This window comes from Antedon mediterranea, chromosome 6 (genome assembly GCF_964355755.1).
Source record: "Antedon mediterranea chromosome 6, ecAntMedi1.1, whole genome shotgun sequence".
Lineage (NCBI taxonomy): Eukaryota > Metazoa > Echinodermata > Crinoidea > Comatulida > Antedonidae > Antedon > Antedon mediterranea.
This window is the reverse complement of record NC_092675.1, coordinates 30757583-30784197: the sequence shown is the minus strand read 5'-3', so window position 1 is coordinate 30784197 and position 26615 is coordinate 30757583. Positions and strand designations below refer to the sequence as shown.

The following is a 26615-nucleotide window of genomic DNA, read 5'->3' as shown; positions in this document are numbered from 1 at the left end:
AATTGACAATACTCTAACCTGGAAATCTCACATATCTTCCCTCTGTAAAAAACTCAATTCTATTATCTACTTACTCAAACGTACCTCTAAATTTACAAACAAATCTTCTCTTCATCTTCTGTACAATTCACTTTTCCTTTCTAGACTTGACTACTGCTGCTCTGTCTGGGGTTCTAAACCTTCTTCTACCACTAAACTTTAAAAAATCCAGAATAAAGCTATCCGTCTACTACTCAATCTATCTCCCACTACACATCTCTCTCCTCATCACTTTTCCAGTGCTAAGACTCTCCCCTTCCATGAACGATACCTCTTTCAGCTTGCATGTCTATCTTTCAAAGCTCTTCATCACTCTGCTCCACTTACTATCTGTCAGCTTTTAACTTAAGTAACTTCCAACGGCCGTATGAACACTAGGCAAATTACTAAAGGAGATCTTCTTATCCCTCGTCCTTACCTTGAAATCTTTAAACTTTCTTTTAGTTTCAATGCTCCTTCTTTCTTTAATTCTCTACCTTTAAGCATTCGTAACTCTCTCTCTCTGATTTTATTTCTTTTTATCCTTCTTTCATTGTTGGCATACTGTATATTTATATATATTTATTTATTTATGTTTTATATCTTTGTGAATTTTGTGTTTTTATAGTTCATTTTGTATTTACTGTTTGTATTGTTTGAGGGTCCCTAATGATCAGCTGATGCTGGATGGACCACCCTCATAAAATATTGTTGAAATAAAAATAAAAAAAATTAAAAAAATCATTATAAAATCTTCCGTTAACTTACGATAACGAACTAACAGCATATAGTTGGTTGTATTGCACTGAATTCAGTCCAAATCCCTCAGTGCATTCTGTATTATTTGATTCGTTACATGACAGCTGAAATTGAAAAATCACATTTTTTATTTAGCTTCATATTAGGAAAAGATACCTTTCGTTGATTCCTGAGGACGATCAAAGCATATTGGTCGAAACATTTCCTTTCAGAACTAATATATGTGGTGTACTGCAAACTTATATCAACATATCATAAAAAATACCTTGCAGTTAATGATGATATTTCCATATCAGCTTTTTGCCAAAATACGCTGTTTTTTTTATGTATACAAAATCTGATGATGGTCTCCACAAATAAGTTTGAATTATAATATAGGAAATACTCAAAAAAGAAAGGCAACCCATTGTAATTTTTGTTTGTGAAAACACAATAAAGATAACTTGAACTTGTGATCAATATTTCACAAGTATTTGTTGATCTTCAGGAATGAAATTTTGTTCACATGGTACAGTAGGTACCAAAGTTGTCTTTACTCACCGGTGCTTGAAGAATCCCTTGAATAGTACTTGGTATATCATAACAATAATAACATCCAACAAGAGCCAAAGAGTTGAAAGTGAGAATAAGGAAACGATAATATCCTACAATGTAATAAATACTTATTTAAACACCAACAGCAATTTACTGAAAATACACAGGATATACTACCACACATATAATATAAAACAGTACAATACAGTCAAATGCAAGCAGATCAAAATTATAATTTAATTTGTTATCTCTAAATAATAAAAAAAAACTTAGCTACCCTTTGTGGCTGATAAAGCCACCATAATTGACACAGTCTAGTAAGTAACTGACATTTTTCCTTAACTGCAAATCAATTTTTTAATAAATATGTTACATAAAATTATATTTACGTATGTACTTGATAAAAACTACAAATACTGTGCACAAAAAAATACAGTTACAATATGCTGTATAAATAACAATAGGATTTTAGTATTCAAATAGCAATCAAATATAATGAATTAATTAATATTTTATGTAAATTTTTAGATATCAAATATTAGAATGATAGTCACATCTATAACCACTTTTGTTGACAGATATTTTGAAATTGTTTTGACTGATATTATTTGATTTTCTTGTCTGATCATAAAAATAAATAACATACCTGATTATTCCATGTGTTTTCCACAAAGGGTAAACCATACAACATTGATGTAACGAACCCTTTCAATGTAAACATTTATAATCTTATTTTGCATTTTTTTTATTGGTTGGGGGTGGGGTGATTTTAAACTATGAATTTGTGTATAAAATACTGTGTCCAGGGCCATACTGTGTCCAGGGCCATACTGTGTCCAGGGCCATAATTGACACCTGCGCAGACAAAAACAACTTTTTAAAGGCTAAATATTAAATACATCTTATTACCGTAGGCCTCTTCACTCTTCCTAGGAATTGTCATTAAGTGGAGGTAAGGAAAGTTATGTAAATTTGTCATTTTGGTGACTAAAATAAGACCACATTGATTGTGCGAGTGTATACATAATAAATATATATGATATTGTTTTTGTATTGTCCACTGTGATTCATTTCGTTTATTTATTTGACCAGCATAAAATCAGCACAATATATAAATAAAAAGAGATCACTAAATTCTGGGCAGGGGCAGCTTAAGCAATATGAGTCAGCTACCCCTCAGCCTCTTGATCATATTACTTGTTTAACCATTTTATAATACTTCAATGCATGAAATTGATTTTTATTTTATTGTATAATTTTTTAATTTACTAACAGGTCTAAACAGATTTCTATCAAATTAAATTAATGAATCAATGGAATTCCTTCATTCTCAGTATTTGTGAATAATGCATCTTGTGTTTCTGAAGAAGGTCTTGATTTCTTTGTCTTCTTTTTCGTTGTATTTAGTACACCACCCTGTCGAAGAACATAACACATTTAAGAATATGATTAAATTTAGAAATATATTTATTCAAACAAATGAATTAGGATTAATCACAATACATAAGTCTGGGTTACAGAAGGCAAACAAGCCACAGAGAGGAAGAAGTCTACAAACATTATTTGATAACATTCTTACAACATGTGTGCTCACCTTTTTAATGTCAATGATGTAAGTCAATATATTTATAATTAAGTACACAACAGACAAGCCTAGTAAGAATATCATCACCAATTTCCATCTTTTCTCATTTCTGTAAAAAAAAAAGTATGCTAATTTGTGTTGTGTGACCAGTAAAGTAATAAAAGTAAATAATCATAATGTATTGTTCATGCTAAAAATCTTCAGATGAAAAATATGAATGCTCATACTACTTACTGTTCTTGATCTTGTAATATTTCACCAACAATCATATTACAGGATGATATACTCAACATAACAATACATGTTGACACCCCCATAGCGGTACCAAGAATTGCCTCTGGAACAACCAATGGTAAACATGACCACAGTGCTGTCTGTTAAAGGTACAGCAAAGTTAAGATAGTTTCTTTGGTAAATTAAAACTTAGGAAATGTACCTAAGCGATACTTTATGTTGTTAAATCAATCCTAATACAATATAGGTAATTAAATATTGTGTAGTGTATTTGAAGAAAAAAATGGAATTAGCTGAAATAAAATCCATATATAATTTGACATCGTTGAAGATTGTAATATCACTCTTTCATGGTATTGGTTACACTAAATATGAAATACTAAAAATGAAAGAAATTAATAAAAAAACTTACACCTGTGATTCCAACGATAATGCCCAGAAGAATTGTACCAATTAAAGGGTGAAAGTGAGTGAAAGCAAACATACAAAATACCAGGATTGAACCAATGCTGCTAAAGACACCTAATAAACATCGTCTACCTATCTGGTCCTGCAAATTAAATAAAATTTAAGACAAAATAATGTTACATTTTATTATTTCCCTGAAAGAATATATGTTGTAATTTTATCATTAAATATTTATGTTGAAATAAAGGAACATGGTAAAGAGGATAAATAAAAATGATGCTTACAATTAGCATACCAATAATTGGACTGAGAAATGTTGCGACTAAATACACAGTCCCAGTGTAGTACGATGGCGCTGTTGAATCTGCGGCGTAGTTATACTTGATTCGAATAAATTCACTGGTAAAAAAATCATAAATAAATATATCATACAAAGAAATTGAAATAAATGACATTTAAGTACATTCTTTTAAACTGTCATTTATAATTGGTATTTACCTTGAATCAGCAATAAATGCGTAAATTATGCTAAAATTTAAGGCCAATGATGCACTTGTCAACCAGTATAGAGGTGAAAGTTTAACGACATCAAGAAGCCGAAATGTTACAAGTTTATAATCGATTATCTGAGTAAAATTAGGAAAAAAGACATTATTATTAATTGTACATGAAAAAATATTAAATCTATAATTGAATGCCTACAGTAAAATAAAAAAAAAAATGATTATATTGTTAAATATCTATGGTAGAACTATAGCCTTAAATTCAGGAGTTAAAAAACAACACCTATGTTTTGTATGGTGTGCTCTCCAGTGTGAAAACTAGTTTTGATAAGCTCTGTCTACACTATCAAACAAGTTTGACAAACAAAAGTGTGATGTGCCCAAATCTGGTAGTGATATGACATCATCATGTCCATATATGGCCATATCACATTTTTTTCACATAAAGTTTGATTTGTGTAGACAGAGATTTAGCAATGTGAATCGTCTAGGATCAGGAATGGAGGTCCAGTGTACACATCTGGCGTGTGCATCTTTTGGAAATACAGGTAGTAGAGGGATACTACAATCATTCATTTCAGCCTCTGCTGTCACACGCTATCTTTTTATATGGAAAACCACAAGAGTGTGATCATGATGATAGTGATATTGATTTTTATGATGATGATGTTAATGATATTGAACAATTTTCTTTTTATTAATATTTAACAATTTGTACAAACCGGTAGTTGCTTCTTTCCATGTATTTCTAAAGCACTACTAACAATTGCAGCAAGAAAACTTATACACACAAGCAATGTACCGAACCACAGAGTCCAAATTACACCAAAATCATTTGCAAAGCTCTTACTTAAGAAGAAATTTAAACAACCAGCCTATAGAATAGAAATATTTATATATATGCATTACTATTAACAAATATGTAAGTGCTTCAATGAAAATTCTTTATTTTCCACCTTATGAAATTACTTTTTACTATATTGATGATGATGATGATGATGATGATGATGATGATGATGCAAAAACAAAGAAAAAACTTACAGCTCTCCAACTTGAAATAACAAATCCAAAAGCTAAAGCAATTTCTTTATCTTTGAACCAGAATGCAGTCATTCTATTTGCAATAACTGGAAAATAAGCAAAGTAAAATTGAATGTTGTTGGTAATAGCGAGGTTTCGCATCCTTACAAATAGGATTACCAAAACGAATACATCACAGAAATGTCGTCATTTTCGTAAGCTAGTAAAAATAAATTTTAGGTAAGTTTAAGTTTCATGGTAACAAAATATTGAGGCCGCTTTCCAAATTTTGAAAAGTAAATTTGAACGAAAGTGAAGGCATGATTGCTAGGCTTCCTAACAAGACGAATGACAACTTTAAAAGCTGCTATTCATCTAACTTTCACCAAATTGACCTCATATTTTTTAGTAAATTAAACATGAATACAGTACACTTTGAAAGAGGGATAAAATCTTACCCGACGTTGAGCCATATGCACTACCAAAAAACAGACGGCCAATTAACATCCCTGGAAACATTAGTAATGCTCCCTTGAATAATGCAGAAATTGCGAAAATTAATGTTCCAATCACAGCAAACACTGAAAACATGATTAGTCCAACTAGAATAACAAAATATAGAAAAGTATAACACAAAAATCTGCCATTTATTGTTGGTCTGAATGTTTATGCCAAAATTAGGCTGAATTATTTTATTTATTGCACTTATTTATTTCAACAATATTTTAAGAGGAGGTGCATCCAGCCGAAGCTGCCATCATTAAGGACTCTCACAAATATACAATATTTTAAGAGGAGGTGCATCCAGCCGAAGCTGATCATTAAGGACTCTCACAAATATACAATATGACAAAGAGGAGGTGCATCCAGCCGAAGCTGATCATTAAGGACTCTCACAAATATACAATATGACAAAGAGGAGGTGCATCCAGCCGAAGCTGATCATTAAGGACTCTCACAAATATACAATATGACAAGACATAAACATGCAACAATTTAAAAAACAAAATAAATGGAATTTATAAAGATTAACAAAATAAAATAATTCACAAAATAATTTTACTCCAAAGAACATTGATCCTAGCCTGAATCTATGCAGAACACTAGAATAGAATCATAAAATAACTTACCTACATTCCCACATCTGTCAACTAAATACCCTGCTATCAAAACAGAAACTCCACATCTAAAATAAATATTAAAAGTTTGTAGAAAATGGGTGGTACTGTAGGTATAGAGATTACAATAAGACATGCACTTCATCCATTTTGGAATGCCTTAATTATTTTTTCCCTATATCTTAGCCATAGTCGTTATACATTACTAAATCACTATTCAAAAAGCGTTTTAACATGAAGAAGGTACACATCACAAACAAAAGTTTGAAGCCACGCCCCAATACGCAATCACACATCATGCCTGTGTAGCAAGCATATTATTTGCGAAACATTTACCAAAACAAATTTCAGATATATAAAAATTACATGCTGTTTTTGCATCATGAGAATGGTGCAAATAATACACACGGATTAAATCTATACTGAATGCTAAAAAGCTACATAACTTACGAAAATGAACTAATAGCATATAGTTGGTTGTATTGTACTGAATTCAGTCCAAATCCCTCAGTGCATTCTGTAATATTTGATTCGTTACAAGACAGCTGAAATTAACAAATTAATCAATTTAATAAAGTTATGTCTCATTTGATGTTTTTAAGCAAGCCACCAAATAATACAATATCGGCTTTTTTGCCAAAATATTCTGTTTTGGATGCATACAATATCTGATGATGGTGTTATGATAACAAAAACATACTCCAAAACAAGTTAGTAGGCAACAAATATTGACTTAATATTTCACATTTATTTGTTCATCAGAAGGTACAGTAGTTACCAACGTGTTCTTTACTCACCGGTGCTTGAAGAATCCCTTGAATAGTACTTGGTATATCATAACAATAATAACATCCAACAAGAGCCAAAGAGTTGAAAGTGAGAATAAGGAAACGATAATATCCTACAATGTAATAAAAATGTAATTAAAACCAGCAATTAAAAAAAATATATATATACACAATTAAAAAGTGTAATAATATAAAAGCACGTTTGTTTTGTTTATATATTGACCAGCGTGGTAACAATGATATAACATACAATACAAGCTTTAATAAGGATGATGATGATAATACCTACCCTTTGTGGCTGACGGCATGATTGGCACGGGCTAATAAAAACCAGTTTTGATAAAATCCAATATTTTTTCATTGTAAATCAATTTTCGAAAACAAAATGCTTTTAAAAAAAGCAAAATATGGTTTACAATAAGGGTTTACAATATGCTGGCTAAACAGCAAAAGCAGGGTTTTATTTATAATACTGACATTTAACAATATGAATAATTAATATTTTATGTAAATTGTTATATATAAAATAAAATCTGTAGAATAATGTCACACAAGTAACAGCAGAAAGATATCTCAAAATGATTGTGACCTCTAGTCCTTTATTCTGACCTCTAGTCCTTTATTCTGACCTCTAGTCCTTTATTCTGACCTCTAGTCCTTTATTCTGACCTCTAGTCCTTTATTCTGACCTCTAGTCCTTTATTCTGACCTCTAGTCCTTTATTCTGACCTCTAGTCCTTTATTCTGACCTCTAGTCCTTTATTCTGACCTCTAGTTCTTTATTCTGACCTCTAGTCCTTTATTCTGACCTCTAGTCCTTTATTCTGACCTCTAGTCCTTTATTCTGACCTCTAGTCCTTTATTCTGACCTCTAGTCCTTTATTCTGACCTCTAGTCCTTTATTCTGACCTCTAGTCCTTTATTCTGACCTCTAGTCCTTTATTCTGACCTCTAGTCCTTTATTCTGACCTCTAGTCCTTTATTCTGACCTCTAGTCCTTTATTCTGACCTCTAGTCCTTTATTCTGACCTCTAGTCCTTTATTCTGACCTCTAGTCCTTTATTCTGACCTCTAGTCCTTTATTCTGACCTCTAGTCCTTTATTCTGACCTCTAGTCCTTTATTCTGACCAGGTGTGATGATTTAATTCCATGGAGCTAGACTTCCATTCTGTTTCCACTACTGCCCTTCATTTGCATAAATCAAAGGCATTGCTTTATCCATTTGTATTTGATTTGTATAAACCAAGGCATTGCTTTATCCACTTGTATTTTCATCTAGTTTTATGATGTAATAAAATTCTGAGCTCAGGAATGGGAATAGCTTCCCCTGGTGGAAATATGCTTAAAATAAGACACCAAGGTGACAAGGTTTTGGATCCTGTGCTCAGGTGAGATACAGAGGGATGGAAAAGGTGAAAAAGAATGCTTAAAACAAAAAACGTCAAACCCTGTAATATCCTTGATATGTACAGAGGGGTCTTTTCTCTACAAAAAAGGGAAAAAATCGTCATAAACTAGGCTAGTTTAAGCATATTCAGCTTCTCTAGATATGGGCTTGCACGAAGTGAAATAGGGGATGGTGTATGAGAGGTTCAGTGAAACTGTAGATCAGGAATAAGAATTACAAGGAACTAACATTATATAAAATAAATCAATCTGTTTGAATTATTTATAAAATGTAATGTACAACTATTATATGATAGTATTAGTAGTAGTAGTCCTTGTGTACATTTTAAAACTTGAGACAAATGAATAGACTAAACAGTATCAATTAAAATGATGTAATAATTTAATTCAATAATTACACCCTTTGGTACCCCTGTATTTTAAGATTTTTAATAAGTGCATGTTTTGATATTTTCTATTCATGTCTGTTTTCTTAATGCATTGTACAATATTAAATTTTAATAGGATGGTTTTATTTTTTATAGCTATTTTATCAAATTTTTATATATTTGTAATGCAATTCATTTCAGTCCTGTTGTAATTGGATGTATTTTTATTATACCGAATAAATAAATAAATTGCTCTGGTATATCTTGATCTATTAACATATTTTAAGTACTGTATTAATCAAACATAATTTAATCAAGAATACAGTACTGTGTTTATTGAGGTTTTATTTAGTAGCCTTAAGAAACAGTGGCTATCCTTAAAATGCCACTCATTAAATCTGAATTGAAAGTAAGATCTGAAGTTGGTAAAGAAAAAATCGTTCTTATAGCATTGTGGCATACATTTGAAAATCCTGATATTATTTGAAAGTTATCAGTTCATACATTGTAGCTAACCATTACATTAAAAACAAAAACCACCTAATCTTCATAATTCTTTGTTAAAAAAATGAAATGCATGTCAAACACTAAAATATTAAAGTAATTTTAAAATGCAACATAAATGTAGTACTGTACAACCCATAAACCAAGTATATATTGTTTATTTCAATCAACCTGAAGCCCCTTTTTTTTTGTTATAAATATCTGTACTTTTGTTAATAGAAGATTAGTTGGTTTCCAAGGTGAGAGCATTGTTACTTCTTAGGAATGCCCATAACAGATCCAGCTGCTACAGCCTAAAAATCAAACACAATATATTTATTTATAAAATGACAATGCTGTGGATATCAGTGGCTAGATCTCAATGAAGATACAAATAAAATAAGCACTGAAAAAATGACAATTTTGTGGGTATCAGTGGCTAGATCTCAATGAAGATACAAATAAAATAAGCACTGAAAAATGACAATTTTGTGGGTATCAGTGGCTAGATCTCAATGGAGACACAAATAAAATAAGTAACGGTAAAGTAAAAGAGCCAGAAAAAAGTATAAGAGCTTTCGGGCAACACTAGCCCTTCATCAGTATATTTTATATAAAAATTGATGGTAACAAAATTGATATACTTATTTTTTATGGCAACAATATTAAAAGAGATTAACAATGTGATTCATTATTATCACCAATCAAGCACTTTCTTTTTTCTTACTTTTGTTTCTGCTATAACTTGAGTCCAATCTTGCTTGGCAATCATTGGTATTGCTTCTAACAACAGCTTCTTGGCCTTTTCACCATTCTCCTTAATAATTGACATTACAACCTCAACGTTCACCTGCAATAAATCAAAATTACATCAAGTATAGACAGTCTGGGTTACTACAATACAAATACATTTATTCATCAAATCACAATAAAATAATAGTATGTACAATGATTTAAGAAAATGATGAAATAGGGTCTCTTGAAATAATAATAATAATAATAATAAGATTTATATAGCGCACATATCCACAAAAATGCTCAAGGTGCTTGTGAAAAACCATGAAAAAAACCATATAAAAATATAAACCTTGAAACCTAAATACTACTGATAATTTTGACAAAAACCGAAATAAAAACAAGACCAATCGAACCCACATCACTGCTTCCGTTTACCAGCAATTTAAGGTTCATAGACCAGCCAGTACATAACTCACAGGTGTTCTCAGTGATGTGGGTACCTACCTAAACCAGAAGGTTTGTATGATAGAGACACCAGATTACTTCTTGTTTACAAAATGATAGTTAAAGTTTAACAGTAATAACTAAGCAACAGTAAATCTCTCTCTCTTTACAGCTGGCACAAAATGTCTAGTTTTTTTTTTTTCAAACAACAGGGTACTTTAACTAATACATTTTTTTTATTTATTCATCGCCATTTTTTTTTTACAGAAGCATAATATAATAATACATACATGTTCCGCTTTGTCATCATCTCTCCAGGAATCATAATCAGTTGCCATGGCAAAACTGGCATAACAAATGCCTTTCTCTTTTGCAAGGACAACTTCTGGCACTGTCGTCATGTTAATCACATCAGCGCCCCATTTATGAAAGAGGATGCTCTCGGCCCTTGATGAAAATCTTGGTCCTTCAATGGTAAGAGCAGTCCCTCGTTTATGACACTCGATTCCAGCTTTCTCTGCCGCCTTAATCAGAATCTAGTGAATAAGATAATGCCAAATAAATACAATTTACACTTATCTATATTGTATGTAATAGTGCGTAAAATTTGTATTTCTGTTCACATCCAACAATGTATACAACAATTACAGGATGAAAATATAAATATGAAAAAAACACATCACACAAAAATAACAAAAAGAAAGCATAATATTTGATCTAAGCTATAGATTGGCAGCATTGTCAACTAATTCATGGAAAATATACTTAAACTTAGAAAAGGTACAAAAGATATATAATTCAGGATTTTGACAAAAACAGCTGTTAATGTTATCAACAGCTACAAAATTACCATTGTTACAGACATTAACACGGAAAGTTGTACATGTAACATTGATTTTAAATGAAATCTACGAATTGGGACATTAAAATTGAAATTAGAAACAACATTACAAGTGGAAATATAATTTATGCTTATTATTCTGTTTGTATTCTGTTTCTGTACATTTCTAAATTACTCTGTGATTGAACACAGGAAGAAAAATGTAAAACTAATGATCGTTACCTGGCGTGTATCTTCACAGAAAGGGGAATGCATTGGTGTGTGGCAAACGCCTTCAGGACTGCTTGCTTCGCCATCATAAAATGTCTGAATTCTTTTAGTGGTTCGATCAATGAACTGGTCCAAGATGAGAAACTGACCAGGTACAATATTTTGCTGGAGTGACCCACAAGCAGTGGACGCTAGGATGTGAGTGCATCCAGCAGCTACCAGTGCATGTATGTTGGCTCTATAATTTACATTTGATGGCATAATGGTATGATCTCTGCCATGCCTAGGATAATATAATTAAAAAAATAGAGATTTGAATTAGGAATTTTGATTGGTAAATAACTGATTTACTTTGAAGTTTCCATAAACAATAAAGCAATTAAAATAATGAATTTGATCACATTGCCACACAAACTTAAGGCGTCAGTGAAGGCAATGAAAGTAGACGGACGAACAAGGCACTAGTATTGCATTTTGGAAGGCAATGAAAGTAGACGGACAAACAAGGCACTAGTACTGCATTTTGGAAGGCAATGAAAGTAGACGGACGAACAAGGCACTAGTACTGCATTTTGGAAGGCAATGAAAGTAGACGGACGAACAAGGCACTAGTACTGCATTTTGGAAGGCAATGAAAGTAGACGGACGAACAAGGCACTAGTACTGCATTTTGGAAGGCAATGAAAGTAGACGGACGAACAAGGCACTAGTACTGCATTTTGGAAGGCAATGAAAGTAGACGGACGAACAAGGCACTAGTACTGCATTTTGGAAGGCAATGAAAGTAGACGGACGAACAAGGCACTAGTACTGCATTTTGGAAGGCAATGAAAGTAGACGGACGAACAAGGCACTAGTACTGCATTTTGGAAGGCAATGAAAGTAGACGGACGAACAAGGCACTAGTACTGCATTTTGGAAGGCAATGAAAGTAGACGGACGAACAAGGCACTAGTACTGCATTTTGGAAGGCAATGAAAGTAGACGGACGAACAAGGCACTAGTACTGCATTTTGGAAGGTTAGTGTTTGTGTCCTACACAAACATTAAAATTACTTATATTATTCAGTCACAATAATTTCACTAATAAAAGACAAAAGAGTTAGATTTAACTAAACAACAAATGTACTATTTTTTGGTTTAAATTACATTTTTTTTCAGTTAAAGGTCAAAGTGAATTCTATGTTACATAAAATGGCATATCAACCATAGAATAAAAATATTGTTTTCAGGGAGACAATAAATGCTTAACGTTGAAGCTAAAAGCTTACGTTGTGTACAATTTTGAACAAAACAAATATGAGATATTATAATAAGAATGTTACCTTGGAAGTAGCACACAATTGACATCTTTAATCTTGCCATGAATGAGTGCATCTGATGGCTATGGAAACAATCAATCATTAGTTACTGTATAACAGTATTTGTACGGAGCCAAGAATCTGAGTGATGAAAGTCTAAAGCTCTGTCTACACTATCAACCTAGTTTGACAAAAAAGTGTAATGTGCCACAGTATTTAGGCAAATTAACAAGGATAACCGAAGCGAATTAATTCACTATCCTTCTTAAGACAAGACAAACATATACACATAAACAAAGTCTTATTACAAGTCTTTGTGATTGGAGGTAGAAAAAATCCTGACATGACAGGACTAAGAACCCTTGAATTGGTAGCCAATCATCATAACCACCAAGCCACCACTCTGATATGGTAGTAATATCATTGTGACATTTTTTTGTCACATAAAGTTTGATAATGATAGTGTAGACAGAGCTTTATATGGTTATACAAATAGAGGAATTTAATTATTAAAAAAAAGACAAAAGTAAATGTTTACCTTGCCAAATGGTGTATCAACATAATGCTCTTTTCTTTCAAGAATCAATTCAGGATTGTCCAATCCTGTACCTCCTATAATACCAATCTGAATACAAGAATGGTGTTACACCAAATAAAACTGTTATACTGTATACCATCTTGTATAATAATAATATAATAAAATTGGGTCAACTCTGGAAAAATCATTGGTAAGCATTTCTTGTGAAAATTAATCAATAACTCATCATTAAATATGGCTAAAAAAAAAAAAAAACTTGCTATGGAGAGACCTACATCCAATACTGGGACTATACCCAGGGATATGCCTATTTGTGAAATCAGACATACAGTAGTGGGGTGGGATTAGACCCGAAGTGGGATTATACCCGCATTGGGATTATACCCGAGGATATACAGTAATATAATAAAAGTGAGAAACAATAACAACAGATACTAGTTACTGTAATTACAATTAAGTCAATTGTCAACCTTTTGTTGTTGTATAGAACATACATGAAAATGGCTGCAGGATTTATGAGTTATAATATTAACTAAAACTACTACAGTATTTTACAAAACTGTGTATAAAGCTCATTACCAGTATTCCATACTTTATTCTGAAAAAATTGAATGAAGTACCAGTATAAACAGAGTTCAAGTACTTTACTCTAGTTTTCATACATCTAAGGGTATGTTCAGACTCACGGAGTTACGGTGGAGTTATCTACGCAAGGCGTACGGTAATCCGTGGCGTTAAAAGTCAAGGTGTTCAGACACAACGATTAGCATTCCAAACGTCTTGCGTTTAAAGCGGAAGTTCCGTCATACCGAAACGGCCGATGGGATACATACACACAATAACAACAGAGCTGAGAGTGACACGCGCGAAAGTTTACAACACTAGCTAGGCCTAGCAATATACCGTAATACAATGTTACCTTCAAATGTAATGGTTTTTTTGCCGGTTTTTTTGCAAATCCTTACAGAAGATAGTAGGCCTAATTTCGAACATAATTATTACACGGACAATGACTTTGCCATTATTTGTATGATTTTAATTAATTTTGTGAAATCATGTCGCCGACGCCAACTTCGTCAGGAAGAATTTTGCAGTTTAGATACAATTTCTTTAAAAATAGCCATCTTGTTGCAGGCGCTAGCTTTCAAATTTCTAATTTCTATCTTGTCTATAAATTCAGGGCTGCCCCATAATGAAATCAAATCAGCCACTTCTGTACTTTTCCATGTAACACGTTTCATTTTAATTCGAATGTTGCTGTTGATCTAGGCTAGCTCGAGGAATAGGCTATATTGTTTTGCTATTAAAAAAAAACCGCGCGAATAGACTGCTGCTAATTGCGGTCGTGTCTTTTCATTGGCTGACGTTGACCAGAGGTTGAAATCACTGATGCATCAATGGATTAGCCTTATGAAATCTACCCTCTCCCGCTGGAGTTATTAACGCCACTGGCGCGGAGTAACAGCTCCCTAACGCTAATCCGCGGCATGGTTCAGACACAAAAATATGTACGCCGCGTACATAACTCCACCGTAACTCCGTGAGTCTGAACACACCCTTAGTCTCCCATTTAATCTGCAATTTAAATACCTTTTCGCCATTTTTCAATCTCAATATCAAAATAACATAATACACATAGATGTTCATTCATTCCAATATTTTAATGACATCTGTTGGGTGAATGAATGTCTGTGATCTTAACCCTAGCTTTTAATGACATCTGTTGGGTGCATGAATGTCTCTGATCTTAACCCTAGCTTTTAATGACATCTGTTGGGTGAATGAATGTCTCTGATCTTAACCCTAGCTTTTAATGACATCTGTTGGGTGAATGAATGTCTCTGATCTTAACCCTAGCTTTTAATGACATCTGTTGGGTGAATGAATGTCTCTGATCTTAACCCTAGCTTTTAATGACATCTGTTGGGTGAATGAATGTCTCTGATCTTAACCCTAGCTTTTAATGACATCTGTTGGGTGAATGAATGTCTCTGATCTTAACCCTAGCTTTTAATGACATCTGTTGGGCGAATGAATGTCTCTGATCTTAACCCTAGCTTTTAATGACATCTGTTGGGTGAATGAATGTCTCTGATCTTAACCCTAGCTTTTCTTAATGACATCTGTTGGGTGAATGAATGTCGCGGATCTTAACCCTAGCTTTTCTTGAGATTGAAAAGTCCCATTTTACCATTAAAAACACATTCCAAATAGCCAAAGGTGTTGTATTAATATTTTTTTTGTATTGTATTAATATTAATAGTCATTTCAAAATGCAAAATTCATTTTTTTTAAATAATTATTTATATAAATGCATTTTTTTGTGCAATACAGAAAGATTTCTTGCACAATTTGGCAAAATATGCAAGAAAACCTGTTGTGCAATTTTAACACAAAACACCACAGAATACAATTTTTCCTGCATTTTTGGCTTTTACGAGCTGCAACATAGACTGCATCAAAAGTAAAATTAAGCCTATTTCAGTAGTACTGTATAACTATAGGCCACCTTCTATCCCATCCATCCAAAAAAAAATTAGTTTGGACTGCAAAAACATTTATAATACCTAATACAAACAACGATCCTCTCCTTGACCTCGCCGCCCCGACTGAGCAGTGAATAATAATTAATAAAAATGGTAGTCTTTTTTTTCTTCAAAATATTACTATAGTATTAGCACCTCACACACAGACCTCTCAGCAGACTCTGTTGGCCTGCATATCGTACTACTAGGCCTGATGATGGTCCGTTAGCTTCTTAGGCCTACAACTAGGCTAGACAGTAGTACTAGTACCCTACTACGGGGTCGTGACCCCTACGTCCACGGTCCTACTACTACTCTACTGCTGTGCCTAGGCTATAATATAGTCTAGGCCTAGCTAGGCCTGGCCCTAGTTAAGTTAGTTTATTTAGGATAGGCCTACCTACGCCTAGGCTAGGCCTACACATGAATATTACAACTATTTTAAGATTAGGTTAGGTTCATTTTCATTCCCTCTTGGTGTAACTAATGTAAAAGTACATACTTTTAATGCAGTCATTTTTATTTTCTATTCATACAATACTGGGCCTATATCCAACCAAAGACCAACCAACCAAGACTTCTCAAACGCTTTTTGTGTTGTTGATCACATGGTGGACATGCATGAATGGTTCGCCCACGTGGATTAAACATTTTGGAAGAGCTCCCTCACTTGTCTCAAAACTTTTACCAAAAATATTGCACATATTGCGTTTTTTTAGTCATAACGTCGTCGTTTACGGGCATTTGACATTGGACAAAAAAAGTACGATTAAAAATAGGTAAAAGGCTACTGTGCGCAGTCCACTGATTGTTTGCCCACCAAAAGGCGACATGGAATATAAAGTAAAACTGAGACGTTTGATGGCATTTTCATTTTATTGTAGAAATTCGTATTGAGATCGCATTCATTTTCTGCCGACTACTTCTAGTGCGATACCCAGGCCCTTCTTTATGACTGACAAAATATAAGAAATGTGAAATAAATTACAGCGTGAATCTACACGAGCATCAGCATTATCAACACGCTTTTAAGTCGACGCACTCCTTTCCAGGATACGAACCATCCCAGTCCTGTGTAACGCCAAATTAAGTTCAGTACCTAATTTGGCAGTGGAACCTAATTTGGCATGACACCTGCTACCAATTATTTTACAAAGCATCCACCGACGGAATAATCATGTTATATAGCAGTGATTTTGGTTGTTTTTAAAAGGCTTATATGGCATGTTGAATGACATGATAATATTATTATTAGCGATCATCACACCTTAAAATATATAAATGAGTTCAATTCAGACAATAAACTTATGCGATGACATTGAATACAAATAAGATTTTCTGAAGTTATCAATTAAATGTACGATTATTACTTGATATTTAAATGTATTAATTATTACTGTAAACAAATTAGTATAGGTGTAAACACTATTTATGTCATTGCAACTTAATGGTGTTTTTATTTCCTATTTATGATGAGAACGCTTTATTAAATGCGGCACTTTCCTGGCCTTCTTTCACAACAGTAACTGGGATCAAAGGATGGTCAGTCTTCATCAAGTAATTCTATAAAAAATAAAATAAAATGGTTGAACCAGAGAATGATTATTATACAGTAACTTATAAAAACAAATATTTACTGTATTCAGTGGCGTAACGCACAGGGCAAAGGCCCTGGTTTAGCACTCTCAATGGGCCCTCCAACACGTCGTGTAGTTGCAATGGACTGATCATCCTACTGGACCCCGTGAGCTGCGGGGGCCCTGGATTAGCCAGTGGTCACTCATAGCCGTTACGTCCACTGACTGTATGGTTAATTACTAGAGTAGGTAATGGTAATTAAAAAAATAATATCAACCAATCCATCCATAAGTTGGATGGGAGTATGTAAGTTCCTATGAAATGTTTATATCAATACACAGAGGCAATTATCCCAGAAAATTTACGTCTGAATTGAATTGAAATATTTTATTAATACTGGGCGACCTCTTCAGTCACAGACTGGTCTCCCAGAGGGCCTAGTTATGACCAGTGGTTGTGATGCACTAGTAGGCCTACACTGGGCTAACCCCCTACTCGTCTCAAAAGATGTAGGCCCTATTGGTTCTTTAAAGTGCCCATGAGCTAGATATGTGTACACTGGACCAACTGTTTATAGTCCTTTATCTGAGAAGAATCATTCTACACTACCACCACAAATAGAAAACAAATTTAATTTTAAGAAAAATGTTAAATCACATTTAAATAATAATAAATAATTTTATAAGTCAATCATAATCTTTAATTTAACTTGTTTTTTATATTATTGTTTTTGTAATATTTACGTGTTTAATGCAATACTTTGTAATGTTTATATTTTTTATTTTAGATTGTAAAAGGATCCTAATGGAAATAAGCTGATAAGCTTTTTGGGCTATCCTGGAAAGTCTTTTATAAATGTATTATTTGTAATGTCCGTAATTTATGTTATCACTTTGTATGTATTTTTTATGATGATTTTCCAAATAAATTCAAATCAAATCAAAACTGAACCATGGAGCGAGTGAGCCTCGAACCTCTTACCTTACGGTTCCACTGTCGTAACCGCTGAGCCACTCAAGCGGCCACTTTGCATTAAAATAAAAAAACAAAAGAGATTCGGTGACATTTCATTAGAATTTGATTAATACTGTTGTCGATCGACTTACATGGGCATATGTCATGCCGTTCTTTTTCTCGTCAGGACTTGCACCCGAACCAACCCAGACAAACAGTTCACTACCAGTATCAATAATGTACACATCCTGCAATGTATTAAGATAAATATTTAGGAAAAAAACGAACTTGAACAATGTTGAACAATGTTTTTGGACAATTTTATGTTCAGAAAGATTTCAGGTCCGGTCATAGAACCTAACCTAAGTTTTAAAATCATCACAAACTTTGTCAATATTTTATATCTGCTCTCATTTGCACATTATATAATTATAGTTTATGTCGTAATAATGATTATGAGTAAAGGATATTAAAGTTACTTTTAATGATAAATAAAAACTAACCTGTCTATCAAGCATGCTTTTTTGGAATTGACCGGTTGCAATTGTTGTGAATTCCAAATTACCACTTTCATCGGACAACCTGAACACAAACAAATCGAATGCATAATCAATACATTTACGACAGAAAAATACTGTTTTAAATAAAATTTAACTTATTTGCCACAGATTTCATTTTCCTAAAATTAGGTATGTTTAGTAAATAAATATAATTAGTGGTTTAAATCAATACAAAAACAAAATAGAATGGATTGAATTTTTTCAAAAGAGAAATATCTCTAGATTAGCTCATCCTTTTTATTTCATGGCGCATGTACATTCGACCTTCTTTTTTGGTGCAAATGTGAAATTATTTATTGACCGATGTTGATATAAAATGATTTCTTACTTGTACAAGATTTTTTCTGTAGCAGCAGGAGCAGTCCTTGCTTCTGGCTTTTCACCGTCAGTCAGACTAGAATAAAACTTATGGCTTTCGCTTATATCACGTTCATCAAGAGACTCAACCACTGGCTTTCCAGATCTTTCAGATTTTAACGTTTGTAAAAACTGTACAGCCTATAAAAAGACATAAAGCACTGTCTATACTATCAAACTAGTTTGACAAAAATGTGTGATGTGCCCAAATATGGTAGTGATGTGCCCAAATATGGTAATGATATGACATCATCATGTCCATATATGGGCACATGAAAAATAAAAAATAATCAAATCTGACTGAATAGGTCATTTTGTAGTTTTTTTCTTCAGGTAAATGAAAATGTTTGGTCAAAGTGACTATTATGTGACATTAAAATGGCATATTCTACAACAAAAATTTGTATGTAATTTTTTTTAGGGGGACAATACATCTTTAAAATTAAAAAAATCTAACAATTAAGGTAGACCTATATATCTTATATATTAATTAATTAAGGTATAGAAATATTGGATTATTTCAGTTTATTACGGTTAAGCGATTCTTTATTTCAATAATATCAGTGGTTAATGAGGCATATGTGTGCGAAAAATAAAACATTAAATAGACCTACAAAATAAATGACTTACCGTGAATTTTTCGTCTTTATTGCATGTTTTACCATTCCATTGAAATATTTCCAATCCCAAATCCAATATAAACACGTCACTTGAATCAAGACATTGCTTAAAGAGTGGAACCTTTAAGAACAATTTATAACAAGAAATATTTCTTACAAAAAACGTCGCTCGACATTTCAAAATGAATCATTGTTCTTTTGATTAATTTATGAATAATTATTAAAGATGTCCTTTAATCGCAAGGACAAATCACAGATAGTTCTTTAATTATGAATCACATGCCCATTTTTTCACTAGTTAATTGTATACACAGCATTTGAAAGAAGACATGTGTACCTTTCCAGCAATGTAATATTTGCCAACAAATATTAATCTACTAATTCAAAAATGGCAATTTTGAACTTTTAATGTGCTGTAGCCTGTTTGTGTGTGACCTCAACCTGTACTGTAGGCATGCAACTGAATACCCTCTACAGACAACGTGACTCCCAGTCTGTTGATTCGCGTCAACCAATTAAAGGGCGAGAATCCAAAATCGTTCAACGCAGGCCCTCGTTTTTTGGGTCCATCAGCTGGGACCTATAAATTATAGTAGAGTTTAATAATTCGCAAAACTGTCGGCCTTAGATACTAAAGCTACCAAAGCTACCGCTATGAAACCGCTTATTAATGAATATGTTCTCTTGGGACATAGCTCGCTAGAGCCGCGGCGCGAAAACAATCGGTTTTTCATAAAAGAAGGCCTACTGAAAGTCGTCGTTCGTTACTTAAGCACCTAGACAGTTATGCTTGTTTTCGTAGACGTAGGCACAACGCAAGCATGTTGACCAATGACAAGCGACAGTTTGAATAATTCATTGCTTGTGATTGGTCAAATCCTTTACATTGCATTACGTCGTTGTGTTGCGTCTCTTGGATCTCTCAATGCATACATAATAACAGTACCTCTTTGATTTCCACTTTTTTAGATACAGTTTTGCAAAAATGAAGCAGCCTGGGTTGGTACTCTGTAGGTTTTACATGTCTGAAACCTGTATCTGCTCCACCTTCAAGAAGCCTAAAATGTATATACACACAAATGCTTATCAATATAATAGGAAAGCATATGGATTCTAATAATAATGCGCAAAGTAGGCTGGATTAAATGAAACTTAATCTTCAATTACAATTAAATATCGATCATTTATTACATTAATAAATGACAATTATTTTAGCTAATTGTTTGCTAATTATTGGTTGACAAGACGCAACGTAACAACGCCACGCAACGTAACAATGAGGCGCAACGTAACAATCGAGGCGCAACGTAACAATCGAGGCGCAACGTAACAAACGAGGCGCAACGTAACAAACGAGGCGCAACGTAACAAACGAGGCGCAACGTAACAAACGAGGCGCAACGTGATAACGAGACGCATGTTTGTTTGCCCTCTGACATATTATACTTTATACCAAGTACAACGATAATAAGAAAACATACGAAAAACTATCGAAGTACGACTTGAAGAGGCTTGATTCGTGATCCATAACCTCTCGATGTTGTATCGGTTTGTCGTCAAGAAGCGTGTCCAATTCAACAGTCTTATATGCAGCAGTACCATATTCATCCTGGTGGGGAAAAAAATACAGAGTTCCGTTTGGGATTTTGAAGTGGACTTTTCAGTTCCTGTTTGACAAAGATATTATAGATGCTTTGACTACAATATAATATAGTATATAACACTACAATCCGACTGCAATTACTAATATACTTTGTATACTACAACGGACATTAAGTATAGTAGACCTATAACATTCCAACTGTATAATCACTATACTTTGTCCCATTTGACTCAAGCGACATAAGTATAGTATAACAGTCCGAATATATCTTATTTCTAGTTTTTATAAAAGATTCACATACCTGGGGGTATTTATTTGCAAAAACAGTTAGTTTTGTTGTTTTTTTTTAAATGTCGTTTTCTGAAAAATCCTTACCTGAGTGGAGTATTGTCCAATCCAGAAGTGAACGTCATAAAGCAGCTCATCACTCTCTTTCTCTTTCTAAAATAATTTAAAAGAAGTTAAAATGATAAATAAGGCCTACATTATGGTATATTTAATAATTAAGAGAACTAAAGGTTTAACATTTTATATAATAGTCCAGATCCCTATGTATTTTCGTGTGCAGATCATGGGGAAAGTGTAAACATTGTGTTTTATGAATATTTGAATCATGCTGGTTATAAAAACCCATGTTGTCAAATTTCTAAAATTCATCTTTGACCTCTGACCTCAATTTGAATGTTTTGACCCATTGAAAACAAAATGGTCATATCTTTGCAACGCTTATTTTAAATGAAATAATTTTAGTGTCAAATTATTTGGGAGATGCATATTAATATTCGTTCTAATGGAAAAGTTTGTCCAAAAATGGCCGGAAGTATGATTTTTGGCAATATTGACCTTTGACCTAAATATCAAATAACTCCGTAACTAACAGTTGGACAAACTTTAAATAGGGCTCAAATTAATCTGAAGATATATATTTCTATTCAGTCTAATAAGAACTTTTTCGAGAAAATGACCCAAAATCTTCTTATTGACCTTTGACCTGTACAGGTAGTACACATTCCTACAGTCTTAAAAACTATTGGCCGTAAAAGGTTTTTTTTGTGAAATTGTTCGAAAAATTTACATTTATATGTTGTATAATAACAATATTTTATAGAAATGTAAAAGAATTCTATTTATGATAACTAACTTTGTAATATATTAACATCACTAGCATTTGTTAAAATATTAAAATGTGTTATATTTGCTGATTTTAAGCACTTCACATGAATTTATCAGAATTACGTGTATTTAAATATAAAGTTTTATTTTTTTGACATAAAGAAAATTTAATTATCTATCAAATAAGACTATTTTCAAATTATTATGGCTAAAACTTAATTTGATACAGGCAAAAAGGCGTATTTTTTTACTTGTGTGAACAGCGCCCTCAATCTTAATTTTTCCCTCAAAATACCACATTTTTATGTGGTTTCATAAATTTAACAGGTTATAACTTTGTTTTAAAGATTATTTACAGTAACCTGTAATTTACATACCACTTTTATAACGTACTAGGTCAGTTTCTGAAAAAAAATGAGAAAAATATTTTGATAGCTTGATATTTTTGTTGAGGTTATTACATGATACACACCAAAAAATATTTTAATTTTGAGCTAAAAGTCCATCTTTTTGGTTTAATAAAAGCTATCTAGCAGATATTAACACAAAATTCATATTTTATTGGATAGATATTATGATTATCTTTCCAATAAAATATGCTGTTTGTGTAAGAATGTCTGTACAAGATTGTTGTACTGAACTAAAAACATGGATTTTTAGCACAAAATCAAAATCTTTTTTAGCGTGTACTATGTAAAAACCTTAAGAAAAATATCAAGCAATAAAAATATTTTTTCATTTTATCTCAGAAACTTACTTAGTATATGGTAGAAGGGGTATGTGAGTTACACTTCACTGACAACAAATCTTAACAAAAAGTTACAACCCGCTAAAGTTTATGAAACCACATAAAAATGTGGTATTTTGAAAGGAAAATGAAGATTGAGGGCGCTGTTCACACAAGTAAAAAAAATACACCTTTTTGCCTGTATCTAATTAAGTTTTAGCCATAATAATTTGAAAATAGTCTTATTTGATAGATAATTAAATTTTCTTTATGTCAAAAAAATAAAACTTTATATTTAAATACACGTAATTCTGATAAATTCATGTGAAGTGCTTAAAATCAGCAAATATAACACATTTTAATATTTTAACAAATGCTAGTGATGTTAATATATTACAAAGTTAGTTATCATAAATAGAATTCTTTTACATTTCTATAAAATATTGTTATTATACAACATATAAATGTAAATTTTTCGAACAATTTCACAAAAAAAACCTTTTACGGCCAATAGTTTTTAAGACTGTAGGAATGTGTACTACCTGTACAGGTCAAAGGTCAATAAGAAGATTTTGGGTCATTTTCTCGAAAAAGTTCTTATTAGACTGAATAGAAATATATATCTTCAGATTAATTTGAGCCCTATTTAAAGTTTGTCCAACTGTTAGTTACGGAGTTATATGATATGTAGGTCAAAGGTCAAAAATGCCAAAAATCATACTTCCGGCCATTTTTGGACAAACTTTTCCATTAGAACGAATATTAATATGCATCTCCCAAATAATTTGACACTAAAATTATTTCATTTAAAATAAGCGTTGCAAAGATATGACCATTTTGTTTTCAATGGGTCAAAACATCCAAATTGAGGTCAGAGGTCAAAGATGAACTTTAGAAATTTGACAACATGGGTTTTTATAACCAGCATGATTCAATTATTCATAAAACACAATGTTTACACTTTCCCCATGATCTGCACACGAAGGCACTTTTTTTTACATAGGGATCTGGACTATAACATTTATTATAATGAACAAGTACAACCCTTCTTGTATCAACTTACGTATGTATTCAAAATGATATAAGAATCACCGTTGTAAAACTTGCCATAGTCGTCTTTTGGCCAATCAGTAACCTTAAACTTGACAATACGCCAGATTCTTATGCCCACTTTCTGGCCAGCACCTTTCCACGCAGGTTCTGTTTCAGCTGAGCTCTTCTTCACATTTTTTTCAGTGTCGCTTCCAAACAGCGCCAAATTGGAGTCTTTCCAGTCATACTTCTTCGCCTTAACCAAACCAGACATTGCAACCTTCAAAAAGCGAAAACATGTCTTCCAGAGGCATATATATATTGAGGAATGGGGGCGGGGGGGGGGGGGGGGGAGGGGGGTTTATGATTTTCTTAAATCGCCTACATCATTGTTTACAAAGGCTTCTTTCAATAGTACATATTTTGTACGTTTTCTTTGTGTGAACGGAATTTTAGCGTTGCGAAAGTGTATACCTTCATTACAAAATTATTTAGGAAAATAAGTAACAGTGTGATGTGTCCAAATATGGTAGTGATATGCTCAAATATTGTAGTGATATGATATCATGTCCATGTATGGGCGCATGACTTTTTTTTTGTCGCATAGGCCTAAAGTTAATGTAAACAGAGATTTAATGATATACAAACAATCAAGCATACACTGCTCTGCATAAAACAAAGTATTTGTGAAGATTTGAGCCCATTTGAGCACATGACCCTGCTTGTATTGGTAGTCGAGCCTCTAAACCACCAGCTACAAATCCACTAAGGCCGAGTGATATCCGTGTATATACTACCGTATACTATACTATCCTGCAGTCAACAGTTTATACACATATATGGACCAAAATTGTGGAAAGAATTCACTTGTAATGGTGGTAATAAACCGGTTATTTTAAAGAAACAAAATAAATGTATACAAAAACAGTTCAAAAAATACTTTTTATCACTATTATGCTGATTAACAACACCTTTGTTTATTTAAGTTCTATATACTTGTTCTTATGTAAAAGGGTCCTACAAAATAACGAAGCTACAGCTTTTTTATGCAGGATCCCTGTTTTCAGTTGTACTGTAATTATGATGTACTGTAATTTATGACTAAATAAATGTGGAATAAATAAATAATTTTAAGTGTTTTCATGGCTCAGCATGAAAGGATTACGTCAATATCTACGTTAACAATGGATGCATCATGGAATAATGAACATTTTGAATACATTTTCTCATCTCAATATTATGCAAATTACAAGGAACTAAAGGCGATCAGTTTCTGCCTTGTTTACCGAAGGGTTAACCTACAGATCAGTGAACTACCTCAAATGGAAGCTAACACTTTGGCATGTGATTCAAAGTGGTAGATCGATTTAATAACTGTGATGACTTGTTCAGAACAGATTTCAATAACTATAACACCACCGAGCGGCATAATTCATTAACAATATTAACAATTAAGCCTATCATAATATAAAACGATAAATGAAACTTTCAGATTTTAGAATTATTTGACTTACGATTTGGTAAAAGTAGGCTAAATCAATAAACAAGTCTTAAACAAACTTTATAACTGTTGATTTCTTACCTTTTTGGAGAATTTAGAATAGAACAGACGCGGAAATAGTACTGTTCTTATTAACACAGCTTCCTAAATTATGAACACTCGTATAAAAAACCTGGATGCTGTTTCGGTCTGCCGCACCCATCTTCCTGTATACTTTGACCAATCAGAAACCTGCTCGACAAATCTATTGAATACACCTGGATGTCTACAGTCTGCCCCATTCTGTAGAGTTCGACCAATCAGGACCATCAAAGAACAATACTTTGTTAAAATGTTTGTTTGTTAAAATAGATATACTATAGAAACTTGAATGAAACTCATTGGTTGAATTAAATATATAAACGTTCTAGGTACGGTGTGATACTAAATGAAGCCTGATATAGTTACATAGTCGCATGATAATGATGATATTTAAAGTTTACATGACGCAGGCACCGCGATTTATGACGTACAATTCAACCGCCTCATTCAATGCATGAATAAATTGTGAAGATAGTAATATGCCTCTTATGTTGTTTGGGAGGAAACGAATTAATACGAAACCAATTTTCTTATCAAATTAACTAACTTATACAACACCAGTACTTGTTTCGCTTCACGGAATAAATGACTTCCGTGGTTTTGTTATTGGAAAATCATAAAATAGAACGGAACAAGAGGATCGCTGTATATAGGTTAAAGTCGCCG

At 32.7% G+C, this 26615-nt stretch overlaps 3 protein-coding genes across 3 annotated transcripts; all 3 read right to left on the bottom strand.

Annotated features, from left to right (window-relative positions):
- Positions 1-1935: 1935 nt before the first annotated feature.
- Positions 1936-8736, bottom strand: LOC140051762 (lysosomal dipeptide transporter MFSD1-like). Its single transcript, XM_072097067.1, has 14 exons — positions 8097-8736; positions 7257-7576; positions 6977-7080; positions 6630-6724; positions 6192-6247; positions 5520-5663; positions 5083-5168; positions 4764-4916; positions 4037-4164; positions 3823-3937; positions 3543-3680; positions 3131-3270; positions 2906-3005; positions 1936-2727 (listed from the first exon to the last, which is right to left on the bottom strand). The coding sequence occupies exons 2-14, from the start codon at positions 7273-7275 to the stop codon at positions 2614-2616; spliced, it is 1392 nt and encodes a 463-aa protein (XP_071953168.1). The 5' UTR covers positions 7276-7576; positions 8097-8736; the 3' UTR covers positions 1936-2613.
- A 548-nt stretch (positions 8737-9284) lies between these two features.
- LOC140051763 (S-methyl-5'-thioadenosine phosphorylase-like) lies at positions 9285-16417 on the bottom strand. The gene is made up of 7 exons (XM_072097069.1): positions 16326-16417; positions 13299-13385; positions 12785-12843; positions 11472-11742; positions 10699-10944; positions 9954-10076; positions 9285-9540 (listed from the first exon to the last, which is right to left on the bottom strand). The coding sequence occupies exons 1-7, from the start codon at positions 16338-16340 to the stop codon at positions 9499-9501; spliced, it is 843 nt and encodes a 280-aa protein (XP_071953170.1). The 5' UTR covers positions 16341-16417; the 3' UTR covers positions 9285-9498.
- A 263-nt stretch (positions 16418-16680) lies between these two features.
- Positions 16681-26060, bottom strand: LOC140051743 (gelsolin-like protein 1). Its single transcript, XM_072097039.1, has 10 exons — positions 25950-26060; positions 24399-24647; positions 21871-21936; positions 21374-21501; positions 20839-20950; positions 19903-20013; positions 19244-19413; positions 18859-18937; positions 18508-18603; positions 16681-17386 (listed from the first exon to the last, which is right to left on the bottom strand). The coding sequence occupies exons 2-10, from the start codon at positions 24639-24641 to the stop codon at positions 17291-17293; spliced, it is 1101 nt and encodes a 366-aa protein (XP_071953140.1). The 5' UTR covers positions 24642-24647; positions 25950-26060; the 3' UTR covers positions 16681-17290.
- Between the last annotated feature and the right edge of the window lie 555 nt (positions 26061-26615).